Source organism: Coregonus lavaretus, assembly GCF_964263955.1.
Source record: "Coregonus lavaretus genome assembly, chromosome: 28".
NCBI classification, from domain to species: Eukaryota; Metazoa; Chordata; class Actinopteri; order Salmoniformes; family Salmonidae; genus Coregonus; species Coregonus lavaretus.
Window position 1 is genome coordinate 31,067,771 of NC_140015.1, and position 17,139 is coordinate 31,084,909.

General features: G+C 42.7%; 1 protein-coding gene across 2 annotated transcripts; it reads left to right on the plus strand.

The window, feature by feature from the left end:
• Window positions 1-11,071: 11,071 nt before the first annotated feature.
• On the plus strand, window positions 11,072-16,980 carry LOC311103460 (mitochondrial thiamine pyrophosphate carrier-like). Of its 2 annotated transcripts, XR_014610091.1 has the most exons (8): window positions 11,072-11,188; window positions 12,199-12,367; window positions 12,997-13,152; window positions 13,609-13,779; window positions 14,192-14,372; window positions 14,640-14,770; window positions 14,910-16,371; window positions 16,699-16,968. XR_014610091.1 is itself a non-coding variant. In XM_084145029.1 (7 exons), the coding sequence occupies exons 2-7, from the start codon at window positions 12,236-12,238 to the stop codon at window positions 15,087-15,089; spliced, it is 951 nt and encodes a 316-aa protein (XP_084001155.1). In that variant the 5' UTR covers window positions 11,072-11,188; window positions 12,199-12,235; the 3' UTR covers window positions 15,090-16,980. The 2 variants fall into 2 exon arrangements, 1 of the variants encoding a protein (XP_084001155.1); XM_084145029.1 differs by having other exon boundaries at window positions 14,910-16,980.
• The last annotated feature ends 159 nt before the right edge of the window (window positions 16,981-17,139 follow it).

The window sequence follows — 17,139 nt, forward strand, 5'->3', positions numbered from 1 at the left end:
ACACCTGTGGAGAGATCTTAAAATTGCTGTTGGGAAAAGGCACCCATCCAATATGAGAGACCTGGAGCAGTTTGCAAAAGAAGAGTGGTCCAAAATTCCGGGTGAGAGGTGTAAGAAGCTTATTGATGGTTATAGGAAGCGACTGATTTCAGTTATTTTTTCCAAAGGGTGTGCAACTAAATATTAAGTTAAGGGTGCCAATCATTTTGTCCGGCCCATTTTTTGAGTTTTGTGTGAAATTATGTCAAATTTGCTTTTTTCCTGTTTTTTTTGTGTTATTCCAATACACACAAAGGAAATAAACATGTGCATAGCAAAACATGTGTAATTTCAATACTTTTCTGTGAGAAATACTTCATTTTCTGGAAAAATTTCAGGGGTGCCAACAATTTTGGCCATGACTGTATATACAGTGGGGGAAAAAAGTATTTAGTCAGTCACCAATTGTGCAAGTTCTCCCACTTAAAAAGATGAGAGAGGCCTGTAATTTTCATCATAGGTACACGTCAACTATGACAGACAAATTGAGAAAAAAAATCCAGAAAATCACATTGTAGGATTTTTAATGAATTTATTTGGAAAATAAGTATTTGGTCAATAACAAAAGTTTCTCAATACTTTGTTATATACCCTTTGTTGGCAATGACACAGGTCAAACGTTTTCTGTAAGTCTACACAAGGTTTTCACACACTGTTGCTGGTATTTTGGCCCATTCCTCCATGCAGATCTCCTCTAGAGCAGTGATGTTTTGGGGCTGTCGCTGGGCAACACGGACTTTCAACTCCCTCCAAAGATTTTCTATGGGGTTGAGATCTGGAGACTGGCTAGGCCACTCCAGGACCTTGAAATGCTTCTTACGAAGCCACTCCTTCGTTGCCCGGGCGGTGTGTTTGGGATCATTGTCATGCTGAAAGACCCAGCCACGTTTCATCTTCAATGCCCTTGCTGATGGAAGGAGGTTTTCACTCAAAATCTCACGATACATGGCCCCATTCATTCTTTCCTTTACATGGATCAGTCGTCCTGGTCCCTTTGCAGAAAAACAGCCCCAAAGCATGATGTTTCCACCCACATGCTTCACAGTAGGTATGGTGTTCTTTGGATGCAACTCAGCATTCTTCGTCCTCCAAACACGACGAGTTGAGTTTTTACCAAAAAGTTCTATTTTGGTTTCATCTGACCATATGACATTCTCACAATCCTCTTCTGGATCATCCAAATGCACTCTAGCAAACTTCAGACGGGCCTGGACATGTACTGGCTTAAGCAGGGGGACACGTCTGGAACTGCAGGATTTGAGTCCCTGGCGGCGTAGTGTGTTACTGATGGTAGGCTTTGTTACTTTGGTCCCAGCTCTCTGCAGGTCATTCACTAGGTCCCCGTGTGGTTCTGGGATTTTTGCTCACCGTTCTTGTGATCATTTTGACCCCACGGGGTGAGATCTTGCATGGAGCCCCAGATCGAGGGAGATTATCACTGGTCTTGTATGTCTTCCATTTCCTAATAATTGCTCCCACAGTTGATTTCTTCAAACCAAGCTGCTTACCTATTGCAGATTCAGTCTTCCCAGCCTGGTGCAGGTCTACAATTTTGTTTCTGGTGTCCTTTGACAGCTCTTTGGTCTTGGCCATAGTGGAGTTTGGAGTGTGACTGTTTGAGGTTGTGGACAGGTGTCTTTTATACTGATAACAAGTTCAAACAGGTGCCATTAATACAGGTAACGAGTGGAGGACAGAGGAGCCTCTTAAAGAAGAAGTTACAGGTCTGTGAGAGCCAGAAATCTTGCTTGTTTGTAGGTGACCAAATACTTATTTTCCACCATAATTTGCAAATAAAATTCATTAAAAATCCTACAATGTGATTTTCTGGATTTTTCTTTCTCAATTTGTCTGTCATAGTTGACGTGTACCTATGATGAAAATTACAGGCCTCTCTCATCTTTTTAAGTGGGAGAACTTGCACAATTGGTGGCTGACTAAATACTTTTTTCCCCCACTGTATATACACAGTGAGGGAAAAAAGTATTTGATCCCCTGCTGATTTTGTACGTTTGCCCACTGACAAAGACATGATCAGTCTATAATTTTAATGGTAGGTTTATTTGAACATTGAGAGACAGAATAACAACTAAAAAATCCAGAAAAACGCATGTCAAAAATTTTATAAATTGATTTGCATTTTAATGAGGGAAATAAGTATTTGACCTATCTGCAAAACGTTACTTAGTACTTGGTGGCAAAACCCTTGTTAGCAATCACAGAGGTATTTCTTGTAGTTGGCCACCAGGTTTGCACACATCTCAGGAGGGATTTTGTCCCACTCCTCTTTGCAGATCTTCTCCAAGTCATCAACGTTTCGAGGCTGACGTTTGGCAACTCGAACCTTCAGCTCCCTCCACAGATGTTCTATGGGATTAAGGTCTGGAGACTGGCTAGGGCACTCCAGGACCTTAATGTGCTTCTTCTTGAGCCACTCCTTTGTTGCCTTGGCTGTGTGTTTTGGGTCATTGTCATGCTGGAATACCCATCCACGACCCATTTTCAATGCCCTGGCTGAGGGAAGGAGGTTCTCACCCAAGATTTGACGGTACATGGCCCCGTTCATCGTCCCTTTGATGCAGTGAAGTTGTCCTGTCCCCTTAGCAGAAAAACACCCCCAAAGCATAATGTTTCCACCTCCATGTTTGACGGTGGGGATGGTGTTCTTGGAGTCATAGGCAGCATTCCTCCTCCTCCAAACACGGCGAGTTGAGTTGATGCCAAAGAGCTCAAGTTTGGTCTCATCTGACCACAACACTTTCACCCTGTTCTCCGCTGAATCATTCAGATGTTCATTCAGATGTTCATTGGCAAACTTCAGACGGGCCTGTATATGTGCTTTCTTGAGCAGGGGGACCTTGCGGGCACTGCAGGATTTCAGTCCTTCACGGCGTAGTGTGTTACCAATTGTTTTCTTGGTGACTATGGTCCCAGCTGCCTTGAGATCATTGACAAGATTCTCCCGTGTAGTTCTGGGCTGATTCCTCGCCGTTTTCATGATCATTGCAACTCCACGAGGTGAGATCTTGCATGGAGCCCCAGTCCGAGGGAGATTGACAGTTATTTTGTGTTTCTTCTATTTGCGAATAATCGCAACTGTTGTCACCTTCTCACCAAGCTGCTTAGCGATGGTCTTGTAGCCCATTCCAGCCTTGTGTAGGTCTACAATCTTGTTCCTGACATCCTTGGAGAGTTCTTTGGTCTTGGCCATGGTGGAGAGTTTGGAATCTGATTGATTGATTGCTTCTGTGGACAGGTGTCTTTTATACAGGTAACAAACTGAGATTAGGAGCACTCCCTTTAAGAGTGTGCTCCTAATCTCAGCTCCTTACCTGTATAAAAGACACCTGGGAACCAGAAATATTTCTGATTGAGAGGGGGTCAAATACTTATTTCCCTCATTAAAATGCAAATAAATTTATAAAAAAATTTACATGCGTTTTTCTGGATTTTTTTGTTGTTATTCTGTCTCTCACTGTTCAAATAAACCTACCATTAAAATGATAGACTGATCATGTCTTTGTCAGTGGGCAAACATACAAAATCAGCAGGGGATCAAATACTTTTTTCCCTCACTGTATATATATATATATGTATTTTATTTAATGTCCTTGTCTATAACTGTTCTGTACTTTGTAATGTACAGTGCCTTCAGAAAGTATTCACACCCCTTGACTTTTTCCACATGTTGTTGTGTTACAGCCTGAATTCAAAATTGATTAAATTGAGATTTTGTGTCACTGGCCTGCACACAATACCCCATGATGTCAAAATGGAATTATGTTTTTATAAATGTTTACAAATTAATAAAAAATGAAAATCTGAAATGTCTTGAGTCAATAAGTATTCAGGCCTTTTGTTATGGTAAGCCTAAATAAATTCAGGAGTAAACATTTGCTTAACAACTCACATAATAAGTTGCAAACACTCACTCTGTGTACAATAATAGTGTTTAACGTGATTTTTGAATGACTACCTCATCTCTGTACCCCACACATAAATAATCTGTAAAATCCCTCAGTCGAGCAGCGAATTTCAAACACAGATTCAACCACAAAGACCAGGCAGGTTTTCCAATGCCTCGCAAAGAAGGGCACCTATCGGTAGATGGGTAAAAAAGAAGCAGACATTGAATATTCCTTTGAGCATGGTGAAGTTATTAATTACACTTTGGATGGTTTACTACTACACCCAGTCTCTACAAAGACACAGTGTCTTTCCGAACTCAGTTGCCGGAGAGGAAGAAAACCGCTCAGGGATTTCACCATGGTGACTTTAAAACCATTACAGAGTTTAATGGTTGTGATAGGAGAAAACTGAGGATGGAGCAACACCATTGTAGTTACTCCACAATACTAACCTAAATGACAGAGTGAAAAGAAAGAAGCCTGTACAGGATAAAAATATTACAAAGCATGCATCCTGTTTGCAATAAGGCTCCAAAGTAAAACTGCAAAGAAATATGACAAAGATATTAACTTTATGTCCTGAATACAAAGCGTTATGTTTGGGCAAAATCCAACACAGCACATCACTGAGCACCACTCTTATATTTTCAAGCATGGGGATGGCTGCATCATGTTATGGGTATGCTTGTCATCGGCAAGGACTAGGCAATTATTTGGGATTAAAAACAACCGGAATAGAGCTAAGCACAGGCAAAATCTTAGAGGTTCAGTCTGCTTTCCAACAGACACTGGGAGACAAATTCACCTTTCAGCAGGACAATAACCTAAAACACAAGGCCAAATATACACTGGAGTTGCTTACCAAAACGACATTGAATGTTCCTGAGTGGCCTAGTTACAGTTTTGACAGTAAATCAGCTTGAAAATCTATGGCTGTCTAGTAATGATCAACAACCAATTTAACAGAGCTTGAAGAATAATGTGCACAAATATTGTACAATCCAGGTGTGCAAAGTTCTTAGAGACTTACCCAGAAAGACTTACAGCTGTAATCACTGCCAAATGTGATTCTAACATGTATTTACTCAGAGGTGTGAATACTTATTTAAATGAGATACAGTATTTCTGTATTTCATTATCAATAATTTTGCCCAAAAAATGTAAAACATGTTTTTACTTTGTCATTATTGGGTAGTGTGGGTAGATGGGTGAGAGAGAAAAATCGATTTAATTCATTTTGAATTCAGGCTGTAACACAAAAAAATGGGTATGAATACTTTCTGAAGGCACTGTATTTATATGTTTTATGTGGACCCCAGAAAGAGTAGCTGCTGCATGTGCAGTAGCTAATGGGGATCCTAATAAACTAAACTAAACACCACTGTCCTTACCTGACCTGCACAGGCCTGTGTAGGCATATTCATGTGGGGCCCTGTCAGGAGGGCAGGCAGGCAGAGAGATCTAACTCATCTGGATTAGACAAATTATGTCTAATTGATGGCCATCCTATTCTTACATCAGACAAATAATCTGATGGGATTATCCTGGAGAACAATAAAGCTGTCCTGACATTAGGGCATAAGGCTACACACACAAGTGGTTGATGAGTGTTTATCCACCGGTTGCATCAGACTTACTGTGTTTTTGTTTTGGTTATTATTTCCATGACGTGCATAGGTCTTAATGTGATTTTTACTTTGTTTTTTTCTACAGGCCTAAAATGCCAAATGTAAACATGATCAAACTTCAATATAGGCTAATTCAAGTCAAATTTCAGGGCTAAACCATCTAGGCTAAATGACTGCTAAACATAGGCCTATATTTTGTTGATTCAAAATATACTTACTTCAATATCTTTGGCGATGACAAAACATAGCCTACCCACTCGAATTTAGAGCTACTCACCTGAACACCATCAAAACGACAATGAAGGACCCATAATGTAGGCTATAGCCGATACTGTTATCCCCGTTGATTGACAGGTAAGGAATAAAACCCAAGTCACTCTCGTTAAATTCAGTCGTCTTTCGATTTCGCTCTCAAAACTGTCAAAGCCGCAGTCTGACTGCAGACCAGAGCGCAGCACTCTGTATGTCCGAATACTGCACAGGGATGCACTGCAGTGGACTGACTAGAATTTAAACCCTGTTAAAATAACTTTGCTCACGCTTTGCACGCGTTCGCTTTGCCTTGCATGGCGTAGGAAAAAACTCCCAATAGATGTAATAGCACGGATAGTCTCTCGTAGCCTCACTTCAGACGTGCAGATCTCCTGAACCAGCATGAACCAGCATGAACAGTAACAGTATGCGCCGAGACACCACCATATAACCGAGGAGCCCTTGCTTCGCGTCTCTCTCCTCCCTCTTGAAGAAGCGCCAAGCAAACGCTGAACAATCTGATTATTAGAGTCCTGGCAAGGGAGAAAAACACTAATCCAGATTAAAAGAATCACACAGCAGCACCTATGTTGTCCTCGGCTCAGTATGAAAACACAATGTTGTCCTCTGCTCAGTATGAAAACACTGTCACACTTGTCTATAGGATTGGATAGGATCTTCACTCTCGCACGTCTCTCATCACTTCTAAAAACGCATCCAGGTTAAACGCATCCAGGTTGTAGCATATAGGCTATTCCCCCCCCCCCCCCCCCTCTCTCTCTCTCTCTTTCTCTTTCTAGCAGTGCAATGAAGTAGAGTTTTGTAAATGCATGGAATAAACTGAAGGTAAAACCAATGTAGAATAACATGTGAATACTGTCCACCACATCAAAATAAATCCAATATCACCATGGGATATTTTCCTTTCAGACTCATACTTGTTGAAAGTTTCCATCAGCAATACTGATTTATCCAACTGATGGACCAAATATGGTAGTTTTCCTTGGACAGGTGAAGTTGAACGCTAAACCACAACCAATGCATTCTCCATTAAAGGAGCAATCTGGAATTGGTACATACATTTTTTTTTACTTTTAAATTAATAATATATAGCCATTGTTTCTAGTAAAATATAACTTGACCACTATTTTTCAACAGTCAGATGCTTAATTCATCCCTGTTTTTTTATCTGTCTACATCCAGTGGGCGTTATGTTCATCTGCCTCCCCATCCATCATGCCACGTAGAGGGTGTGTGTGAGAGCACAGCTGAGTCCTGGCAGGACATGTTTTTTTAATCCTTTATTTAACTAGGCAAGTCAGTTAAGAACAAATTCTTATTTACAATGACTGCCAACCCCGGCAAAACCTGGATGACGCTGGGACAATTGTGCGCCGGCTTATGGGACTCCCAATCACGTCCGGATTGTGATACAACCTGGAATCGAACCAGGGGGTCTGTAGTGACGCCTCAAGCACTGAGATGCAGTGCCTTAGGTCACTGGGCCACTCGGGAGCCAAATTACATTTACATTACATTTTAGTCATTTAGCAAACGCTCTTATCCAGAGCGACTTACAGTTAGCACATACATTATTTTATCGAACCCACAACCCTGGCGTTGCAAACGCCATGCTCTACCAACTGAGCTACATCCCCTGTCGGCCATTCCCTCCCCTACCCTGGACGACGCTGGGCCAATTGTGCGCCGCCCCATGAGTCAAATGTGTGTACATGTGTTTCAAATGTGTGTATATATGTTTGTTTGTGTGCGTTTGCGTTTGTGTGTACATACCTGCTTGCGTGTGTGTGTGTGTGTGTGTGTGTGTGTGTGTGTGTGTGTGTGTGTGTGTGTGTGTGTGTGTGTGTGTGTGTGTGTGTGTGTGTGTGTGTGTGTGTGTGTGTGTGTGTGTGTGTGTGTGTGTGTGTGTGTGTGTGTGTGTGTGTGTGTGTGTGTGTGTGTGGCTCTGTCGTAGCCGGCCGCGACCGGGAGACCCATGGGGCGGCGCACAATTGGCCCAGCGTCATCCAGGGTAGGGGAGGGAATGGCCGGCAGGGATGTAGCTCAGTTGGTAGAGCATGGCGTTTGCAACGCCAGGGTTGTGGGTTCGATTCCCACGGGGGGTATGAAAAAAAATAGAAAATAATAATGTATGCACTCACTAACTGTAAGTCGCTCTGGATAAGAGCGTCTGCTAAATGACTAAAATGTAATGTAAATATGTGTGTGTGTGTGTGTGCAGCCAGGTCGCTCAAGATCCCCTTTGAAATCCGACATCCATCCAGGTACCAGAAACCGGCCATTATGGGCAACAGTGAGCGCTATTACCATCAAGTAGGCTTGGACGTTGTGGACTGGGGTGGCAGATGGGCGTAAACTGCCAGCTCCAGCTCTGAAGGTTGCATGTTCAATCCCAGTGATAGACACTTGTTTTTATTTTAACCCTATCCCAAACCTTAACGCTTAACCATTCGGAATGAAGGCCTACATTTAACCGTGGAGTTGTTTATGTTTTAACCCTATCCCAAACCTTAACCCTTAACTTAACCATTCTAAATGAATGCCTAAACTTGTGACAGCAGGGGTGCAACCTGGGGTGTCCAGAACACCACGAAATGTGACGTTTGGAGCAACTTCAACATTTGACGTTTGGAGAAATGTGGACAAACACCGGAATCTGAAGTCAAATTGGTCAAACTGTGAGATCTTGTGTGAGTGTGTGTGTGTGTGTGTGTGTGTGTGTGTGTGGGGGGGGGGGGGGGGGTGAGCAAAGCTGGGGCCTGGCTGGACATGAACTTTGGGACATAACGGATTACACAAGTTCCTGCTTATCTCGTTTGGACACTGCAGGGGGCAAGGAGAACAGACCAAACACTGGCACAGACACAATACACTGACCTTCAGCATTTAACAGGACTATACATTATCATCAACATAGCATTCTTTTCATATAGAGTCTATATATAGTATTGCCAATTTGAGGTGTTTTTCATGTCTATATGATCCTGGACTTGCACATACAGTGGGGAGAACAAGTATTTGATACACTGTCGATTTTGCAGGTTTTCCTACTTACAAAGCATGTAGAGGTCTGGCATTTTTATCATAGGTACACTTCAACTGTGAGATACGGAATCTAAAACAAAAAACCCAAAATATCACATTGTATGATTTTTAAGTAATTAATTTGCATTTTATTGCATGACATAAGTATTTGATCACCTACCAATCAGTAAGAATTCCGGCTCTCACAGACCTGTTAGTTTTAATTTAAGAAGCCCTCCTGTTCTCCACTCATTACCTGTATAAAAGACACCTGTCCACACACTCAATCAAACAGACTCCAACCTCTCCACAATGGCCAAGACCAGAGAGCTGTGTAAGGACATCAGGGATAAAATTGTAGACCTGCACAAGGCTGGGATGGGCTACAGGACAATAGGCAAGCAGCTTGGTGAGAAGGCAACATCTGTTGGCGCAATTATTAGAAAATGGAAGAAGTTCAAGATGACGGTCAATCACACTCGGTCTGGGGCTCCATGCAAGATCTCACCTCGTGGGGCATCAATGATCATGAGGAAGGTGAGGGATCAGCCCAGAACTGCATGGCAGGACCTGGTCAATGACCTGAAGAGAGCTGGGACCACAGTCTCAAAGAAAACCATTAGTAACACACTACGCCGTCATGGATTAAAATCCTGCAGCGCACGCAAGGTCCCCCTGCTCAAGCCAGCGCATGTCCAGGCCCGTCTGAAGTTTGCCAATGACCATCTGGATGATCCAGAGGAGGAATGGGAGAAGGTCATGTGGTCTGATGAGACAAAAATAGAGCTTTTTGGTCTAAACTCCACTCGCCGTGTTTGGAGGAAGAAGAAGGATGAGTACAACCCCAAGAACACCATCCCAACCGTGAAGCATGGAGGTGGAAACATCATTCTTTGGGGATGCTTTTCTGCAAAGGGGACAGGACGACTGCATCGTATTGAGGGGAGGATGGATGGGGCCATGTATCGCGAGATCTTGGCCAACAACCTCCTTCCCCCAGTAAGAGCATTGAAGATGGGTCGTGGCTGGGTCTTCCAGCATGACAACGACCCGAAACACACAGCCAGGGCAACTAAGGAGTGGCTCCGTAAGAAGCATCTCAAGGTCCTGGAGTGGCCTAGCCAGTCTCCAGACCTGAACCCAATAGAAAATCTTTGGAGGAAGCTGAAAGTCCGTATTGCCCAGCGACAACCCCGAAACCTGAAGGATCTGGAGAAGGTCTGTATGGAGGAGTGGGCCTAAATCCCTGCTGCAGTGTGTGCAAACCTGGTCAAGACCTACAGGAAACGTATGATCTCTGTAATTGCAAACAAAGGTTTCTGTACCAAATATTAAGTTCTGCTTTTCTGATGTATCAAATACTTATGTCATGCAATAAAATGCAAATTAATTACTTAAAAATCATACAATGTGATTCTCTGGATTTTTTTTTTTTTAGATTCCGTCTCTCACAGTTGAAGTGTACCTATGATAAAAATTACAGACCTCTACATGCTTTGTAAGTAGGAAAACCTGCAAAATCGGCAGTGTATCAAATACTTGTTCTCCCCACTGTATGTGTGAGCGACCATGTATTGAATCAGGTTAATCTGCATGGCTCAATACCACCTTAGCCCACTGAGCTAAAGGCACTCTGGTAGCTAACATAACTCTTCAGGTCTCAAGGTTACTATGCGCATTGACCACCTCCTTCCACACTACATTGAAACAGAGCCAACAAACTAGACTAATTGTTCTCTCTCACCAGCGTTGCCTCTAAAATTATTATAATAAATGTCACATGATCTATATGACCTTGGGATTTAAACAGACTTTGAGGTCGGATTTTATTGAGCTGCTGTACTTTAATATAAACATGATTGTTACTGTATAATGAGTCTTGGTCACAGACTGTTTTTTTCCCTTTCACAGTCAATAAAACAGAAAATTGTGCAATAAATCAATGTTATTGGACTTTTAACAACCGTTTTTTAGAGCATCAACCTGTGGACTGTTTTGTTTTTATTTATTTGATGACTTGTACAATGTGCTTTACCTGAAACTATGCAGACATTGTGATACAGTACTGAATGTTGAAATGGTTACCTAACAACATCGACATCTTGTGTCATAAAGTGGAACACATGTAATGCAGCTGGGACTGCAGGGTCACGTGATCCATCCCTCCATGCGGATTGGTTCGATTTCCACCATTCTCCTGTCCCCAGGTTGGTTTGAGTAAGCTAAATTGTATGAAGAGAAGAAGAACATGTAGCTTACCTGTCCTTCACCATCTCTATTCTTTCACACATTTTCATGGAGGAGCAGCACATAAAAGTGAGTCGACAGTTTTACGCATTTTAGCTATAAATTGCGAGCTAGCTTGAAGTAAACCAGGACGACTGAGTGGTTAAGATAGCTATCCTCAAAGTTATGTCAAGGTCCTGTCCTCTATGATATTTTCTGAATAATAGCTACTGTATTTACTATGAATTATTACTGCAACTAATGTACCGAAGAGAAGGACGTGATCATCAATGGCAGTCAACGTGTGCGATCTCCACATGTGTCTGAATAGGAGGGAGGGTTGATCAATAACTTTGTAGCTAGTTAGCTAGCAAGTTAGGCTAATCAACAACAGTAAATTACAGTAGCTGTCAGCTAGATGCAGGTGTTACGTCAGTATCTGTAAAGTCAACTTCCGGTTAGACAGAGAAAAGTCTACCAATGAATAAATCCATAACACATGATTGATCAGTGGAAGGTGCCTGATGACTCTTTTATACAGCTACTAACTGTATCTCTAGTGGCAGTGATGCACAAATAAGTAAGTGATACGGAATTGGCTTCCAATAAAAATACCAACATACTCAATCATTCCTCGTGAATCACGATAGACTGTCCATATTTACAGTGACTGTCTCTCAGAGAAACTACTAGTCACCCTGTATACAGTGGAGGCTGCTGAGGGGAGGACGGCTCAAAATAATGTCTGGAATGGAGCAAATGGAATGGCATCAAACCTCTGGAACGGCGCAAATGGAATGGCATCAAACCATGTGTTTGATGTATTGAATACCATTCCACTTACTTCGCTCCAGCCTGTCCTCCCCAATTAAGGTGCCACCAACCTCCTGTGCTGTATGAGGTAGCTTAGTGGTTAAGAGCGTTGTGCCAGTGACCGAAAGGTCGCTGGTTCTAATCCCCGAGCCGACCAGGTGAAAAATCTGTCGATGTGCCCTTGAGCAAGGCACTTAACCCTAATTGCTCCTGTAAGTCGCTCTGGATAAGAGCGTCTGCTAAATGACTAAAATGTCAAAATGTATAACATGTTTTCTCTCCCCCAGACCTGAGGTCCTCTGGTGAGGCTGCTGTGGAGTCATCATGGTGGGCTATGACCCAGGGTCTCAGGGCGCTACTCTAGCCCCAGAAGATGCAGCCCTGGCTGGGTCGGCCGCAGGCATGGTGACCCGAGCCCTGATCAGCCCCCTGGATGTCATCAAGATAAGATTCCAGGTACAGTAAGCATCATCAGATGGATATTATTGTGGTGCAACTTTTAGTTGCATGGCCACTTTGGGCACTAACTAACTACACAATTAAATGCAACATAATGTAGGCCTAAACATTGACAGACATTTTACAGTTATGTAAGATGGAACTATATGTGGCCTAACCCTAGTGGTTCTGGTAAACATACAACTCTGTTATTTGTGCATGCTAATCTCTGCCCAGGCTTTTATGATTCAAACCAAAAAGCTCAGTGTTGTGTGCGACTCAGTTACATCAAGTCCTGAAGAAGTTTTGTTTAATTGCTACTGAACATTGTTTGGTTGTACTGCATTCTTTTGATATGAGTCACAGCACCACACCCAAACCCTCAGACACCACTGGGCATGCCCAGTTCCTCACAACACACTGGTGGCCATGGCAACACACACTGGTGGCCATGGCAACACACACTGATGATGTGCTCAGCATTTGCTGGGGAATTGCTTACAACTGTGTGCGTTTGTCTGTCTGTCTGTCTGTCTGTGTGTGTGTGTGTGTGCATGCATATGTGTATTTCGTTCTACAGAAGAATGTCTTTAGCAGAATGTCCTCTTTCCCTGTCTGACACTACACATCCCTCCTTGCATCCACAGTTGCAGATAGAGCGTGTGTCGTCCCAGCACCCCGAAGGAAAGTACTGGGGCCTGTTCCAGGCATCACGCTGTATCCTGGCAGAGGAGGGGCTGCCTGCCTTCTGGAAAGGACATGTCCCTGCCCAGCTCCTCTCTGTCTGCTTCGGGGCAGTACAGGTATGGAACATACACTGGGGCATTTTTCCTACCAGAATACCCTGTTGTATGTCACACAGTGTCGTAGTTGAATGAAGTGATGTCTGATAGTTGTTTTCTGACTCAACTTGAAAAGTTGTCCTAAATGCAACTCTTTGTCCCTAGCTAGCCTTTGCCCTGTAACGCCTCAATAGCATCTCTCACATGGTAGTGCGTTGATAGATTATAATATAGTCATGTGCCTTTTATTTCTATTTTTTTATCACTGTGGTCTCCATTCATAGCTGTGGTGTAGAACTAGGCACTGTTGTGTCTGGACTTTGTTTTTGAGGCTATGTTTTTGTCTGTGTTTTGAAACTGTTTTCATCTGTGCTTTAAGGCTGTGTTTTAAGGCTCTGTCTTTGTCAGTGTTTTGAAACTGTTTTAAGGCTGTGTTTTAAGGCTGTGTTTTGAGACTATGTATTCGTCCCTCCGTAGTTTGCCAGCTTTGAGTTCCTGACTGAGATGACCCACAAGAGCACAGCATATGACAGCCAGACAGCAGGGGTGCACTTTGTGTGTGGTGGTCTGGCCGCCTGCTCTGCCACTGTAGCCTGCCAGCCACTAGACACACTGCGAACACGCTTCGCAGCTCAGGGAGAGCCCAAGGTGAGAGAGAAAGAAAAACCTACAGTATGAGTATATGGAAAAGCTTTAGCTTCATTGTACCGTTATCAACAGCAGTAATAGTCCATTAACTGTGCAACCCATATTTTGGCAAGCACCAAAACGACAACCACACAATTTCAACCAGTAAGTAATTATTTATAAACTAAATATACATTTATAATAAACCATATATAATAATTAACTGTCAATAAACTACTTATAACCCCTTAAAAGGATAGTTTAGCGAAATTATATATCTTTATTTAGATATTTGTTTCCTTACCTTGAAGGCAGTCTATGGACAAGGAGTGACTGCAATCCACACTTTGGTTTTGTTAAAGCGTTATCATTTAATCTTTGGCTTGTGCTACTGATAGCTGTTAGCTAACCACAGGTATAATCTGAAACATAGGTGTATCGGAGCCTGAGACATGCTGTGTCCACCATGTACCGCACTGAGGGGGCCCTGGGGTTCTACCGTGGCCTGGCTCCCACACTGGTGGCAGTGTTCCCCTACGCAGGCCTGCAGTTCTTCTTCTATAAGGTCCTCAAGAACCTCATGGGACCACCGCCCAAGGACAGCAACGTCGGAGGTCAGTGGCCAGTGTAGGGATGGTCATGTTTTAAATACACAACACTGTACATATACCAATGACTGTTAAGGGTATAGGACCTAGAAACTAGAAACTAGAATATAACCTAGGCTTGGCTTGTGTCCTAGCAAACAGGAAACTAACTTTGAAACTAGGGCCTGGATTGTGCCCAGTACCACTGACTGAACACATAAACATGACTGAAGGATAGGGGCCTAGAAACTACCTGAACATTACTGCTTTTTTCCCATTTCCTTTCTATTGTAGGAAACCTCAGAAGCTTGGTATGTGGAAGCTGTGCTGGAGTCATCAGCAAGACAATGACATACCCCTTTGACCTCATCAAAAAGAGACTGCAGGTGGGAGGGTTTGAAGAAGCCAGAGCCCACTTTGGACAGGTACAGTAGACATCTCATTACATTGTCTCATTCAGTCATGTGCCTGACTGCAGGTCTTATATTAGAGCCAAGATGCCTGTCATACGGGGCCACCATCTACTTGACATTGAAGTGTATTGTCTCTGCTTACTGTGTGCAGGTGCGGAAGTACGGTGGCTTTGTAGACTGTGTGTCCCAGATCGCCAGAGAGGAGGGTCTCCGGGGCTTTCTCAAAGGCCTATCTCCCAGCCTAGTGAAAGCAGCTGTCTCCACGGGCTTCACCTTCTTCTGGTATGAGTTCTTCCTTAATGCCATACAGAATTTGAAGGGCAGCCAGTGAGTAGAGGAGCTCTGGGTAGAAGTTGCTTTTAGGCACAGATCTAGGATCAGCTCAACCTCCCCAAATTCTAACCTTCCCAAACTCGGTCCTCGGGACCCCAAAGGGTACACGTTTTGTTTTTTGCCCTAGCACTACACAGCTGATTCAAATGATCAAAGCTTGATGAAAATGTGCACCCGGGGGGGCAGGACCGAGTTTAGGAAACCCTGGTCTAGGGGCAACTGAAGAAGCAGAGGAACTCAAAGCACTGGAAAAGAAAGGAGGGAATGGCAGAATCACACACATCTACATCGTACATGCCATATCCCCATCCCACTGGTGATAGGAGTCAACATTGCTGGGAAGAAAAAAGTGTCTCCTTACTGCTGTTTACCTATGGTGTATCCTACAATTTGGGAAAGTCAAGGTGTGGTGTTGCTCTGGACCTTACACATAATAAGGAATGATGTCACCTCACCTTGCCATGTGTTTGGTGTCAGTGTTCAAACACCTTGCACAGGTATATGTAAGTATGTCTATCATGTAACTCTTTTTTTTATTTTTTATACTATACTCATGGTTTGTGTTGCACAGTCTATATTGAGGACTGGATGCCTGTTACTTTTAAAGACCTTTGTCATCCACCAAAAATTACCATATTTGTAACAACAATGTATTCTGTTTTTAAACTACCTGCAGAATTGCCTTACATTTGACGTGCAGCATAAGGAGGATATTACCATTGTCTTAGATCATGTACCGAGAATATACCTCTGCAAGTGTTCTTCTGTGTTTTGACAGCTGCGGAATGAGAGGAAAAGCACTTAAAATTCTCCTTTCAATGTTTTGTGTGTTAAATTGATAAGCCCAGATGGTTGCACGTAAAACAGAAAGATACCATGAAGCGAAGGGAAAGAGATGCTTGATCTAGGCTTAAAGAAACGGAGTCAGAGCCAGGCCAAAGTTGATCCTATCATGGAATGCGTTTTAATATGGACGATTCGATCAATTTCAGCTAAAAGTTGTGGTGTTAACTAATATGTTAGCATAGACTCAAAATTATCATACATTCTAAATGAGGGGCAAGGTTTTGTTTCTTTCTGTGTGGAATGTGTTGCAATATTTATATATGGTTGGTAATGCTTATTAATAACAAAAGTAAATTACCATCTATGCTGTTTTCTGTTTGCTTTCTTTGATGTACTGTACTTTCATTTCATGTAACCTGTTGTAACAGCTTTTATGTGTGTCAGCATTGGAATTCTGAGCAAAATTCTTAAACTGGCTACTGTTGACTTGCTCAGTGCTCAAATATTACATTTACATTACATTTTAGTCATTTAGCAGACGCTCTTATCCAGAGCGACTTACAGTTAGTGCATACATTATTTTTTAATTTTTCATACCCCCCGTGGGAAACGAACCCACAACCCTGGCGTTGCAAACGCCATGCTCTACCAACTGAGCTACATCCCTGCCGGCCATTCCCTCCCCTACCCTGGACGACGCTGGGCCAATTGTGCGCCGCCCCATGGGTCTCCCGGTCGCGGCCGGCTACGACAGAGCCTGGATGACTAAAGAAGCATGACAGTGTATGTTAGTTTTAAAGATATGACCAACTGGATAAGAGTGTCTGCTAAATGACTAAAATGTAAATGTCTATACACAGCATATCTAACACTGTATTTAAAATGGAATATTCATTATGTGTATGTTTAACGTTGGAAAGATTGCACTTGGTGGAACAATTTCTTGTACTATGTGTACCATTTGTGTCGGTACTGATGCACTGTACAAAGTGGTGGCAGGTGTGTCAGTCTATTTTGGTTTTTATATCAAACACATTGTATGTACTTATGTTTTGTTATTTTGAACTATTTTTGAATAAAGAATATGCATGAAAATTAACCTTTCATTGGAATGATATAGTCAGAATAGAACATACTTTTTTTTTTTAAATACATTGATAATGTGGGTTTATTCTATGGGCAAACGGTTTATTTAACTTCACTGGACACTTCTCTCTAGGCGTCAGTGCTAGCGCATTTGGTCCTATACCCTTGGCGTGCGC

Coding starts and splice junctions, on each gene's coding strand:
- LOC311103460 (XM_084145029.1), top strand. CDS start 12,236: ATGGTGGGCTATGACCCAGGGTCTCAGGGCGCTACTCTAGCCCCAGAA. Junction 13,780..14,191: donor CAGCTCAGGGAGAGCCCAAG/GTGAGAGAGAAA, acceptor TCTGAAACATAG/GTGTATCGGAGCCTGAGACA. Junction 14,373..14,639: donor CAAGGACAGCAACGTCGGAG/GTCAGTGGCCAG, acceptor TTTCTATTGTAG/GAAACCTCAGAAGCTTGGTA.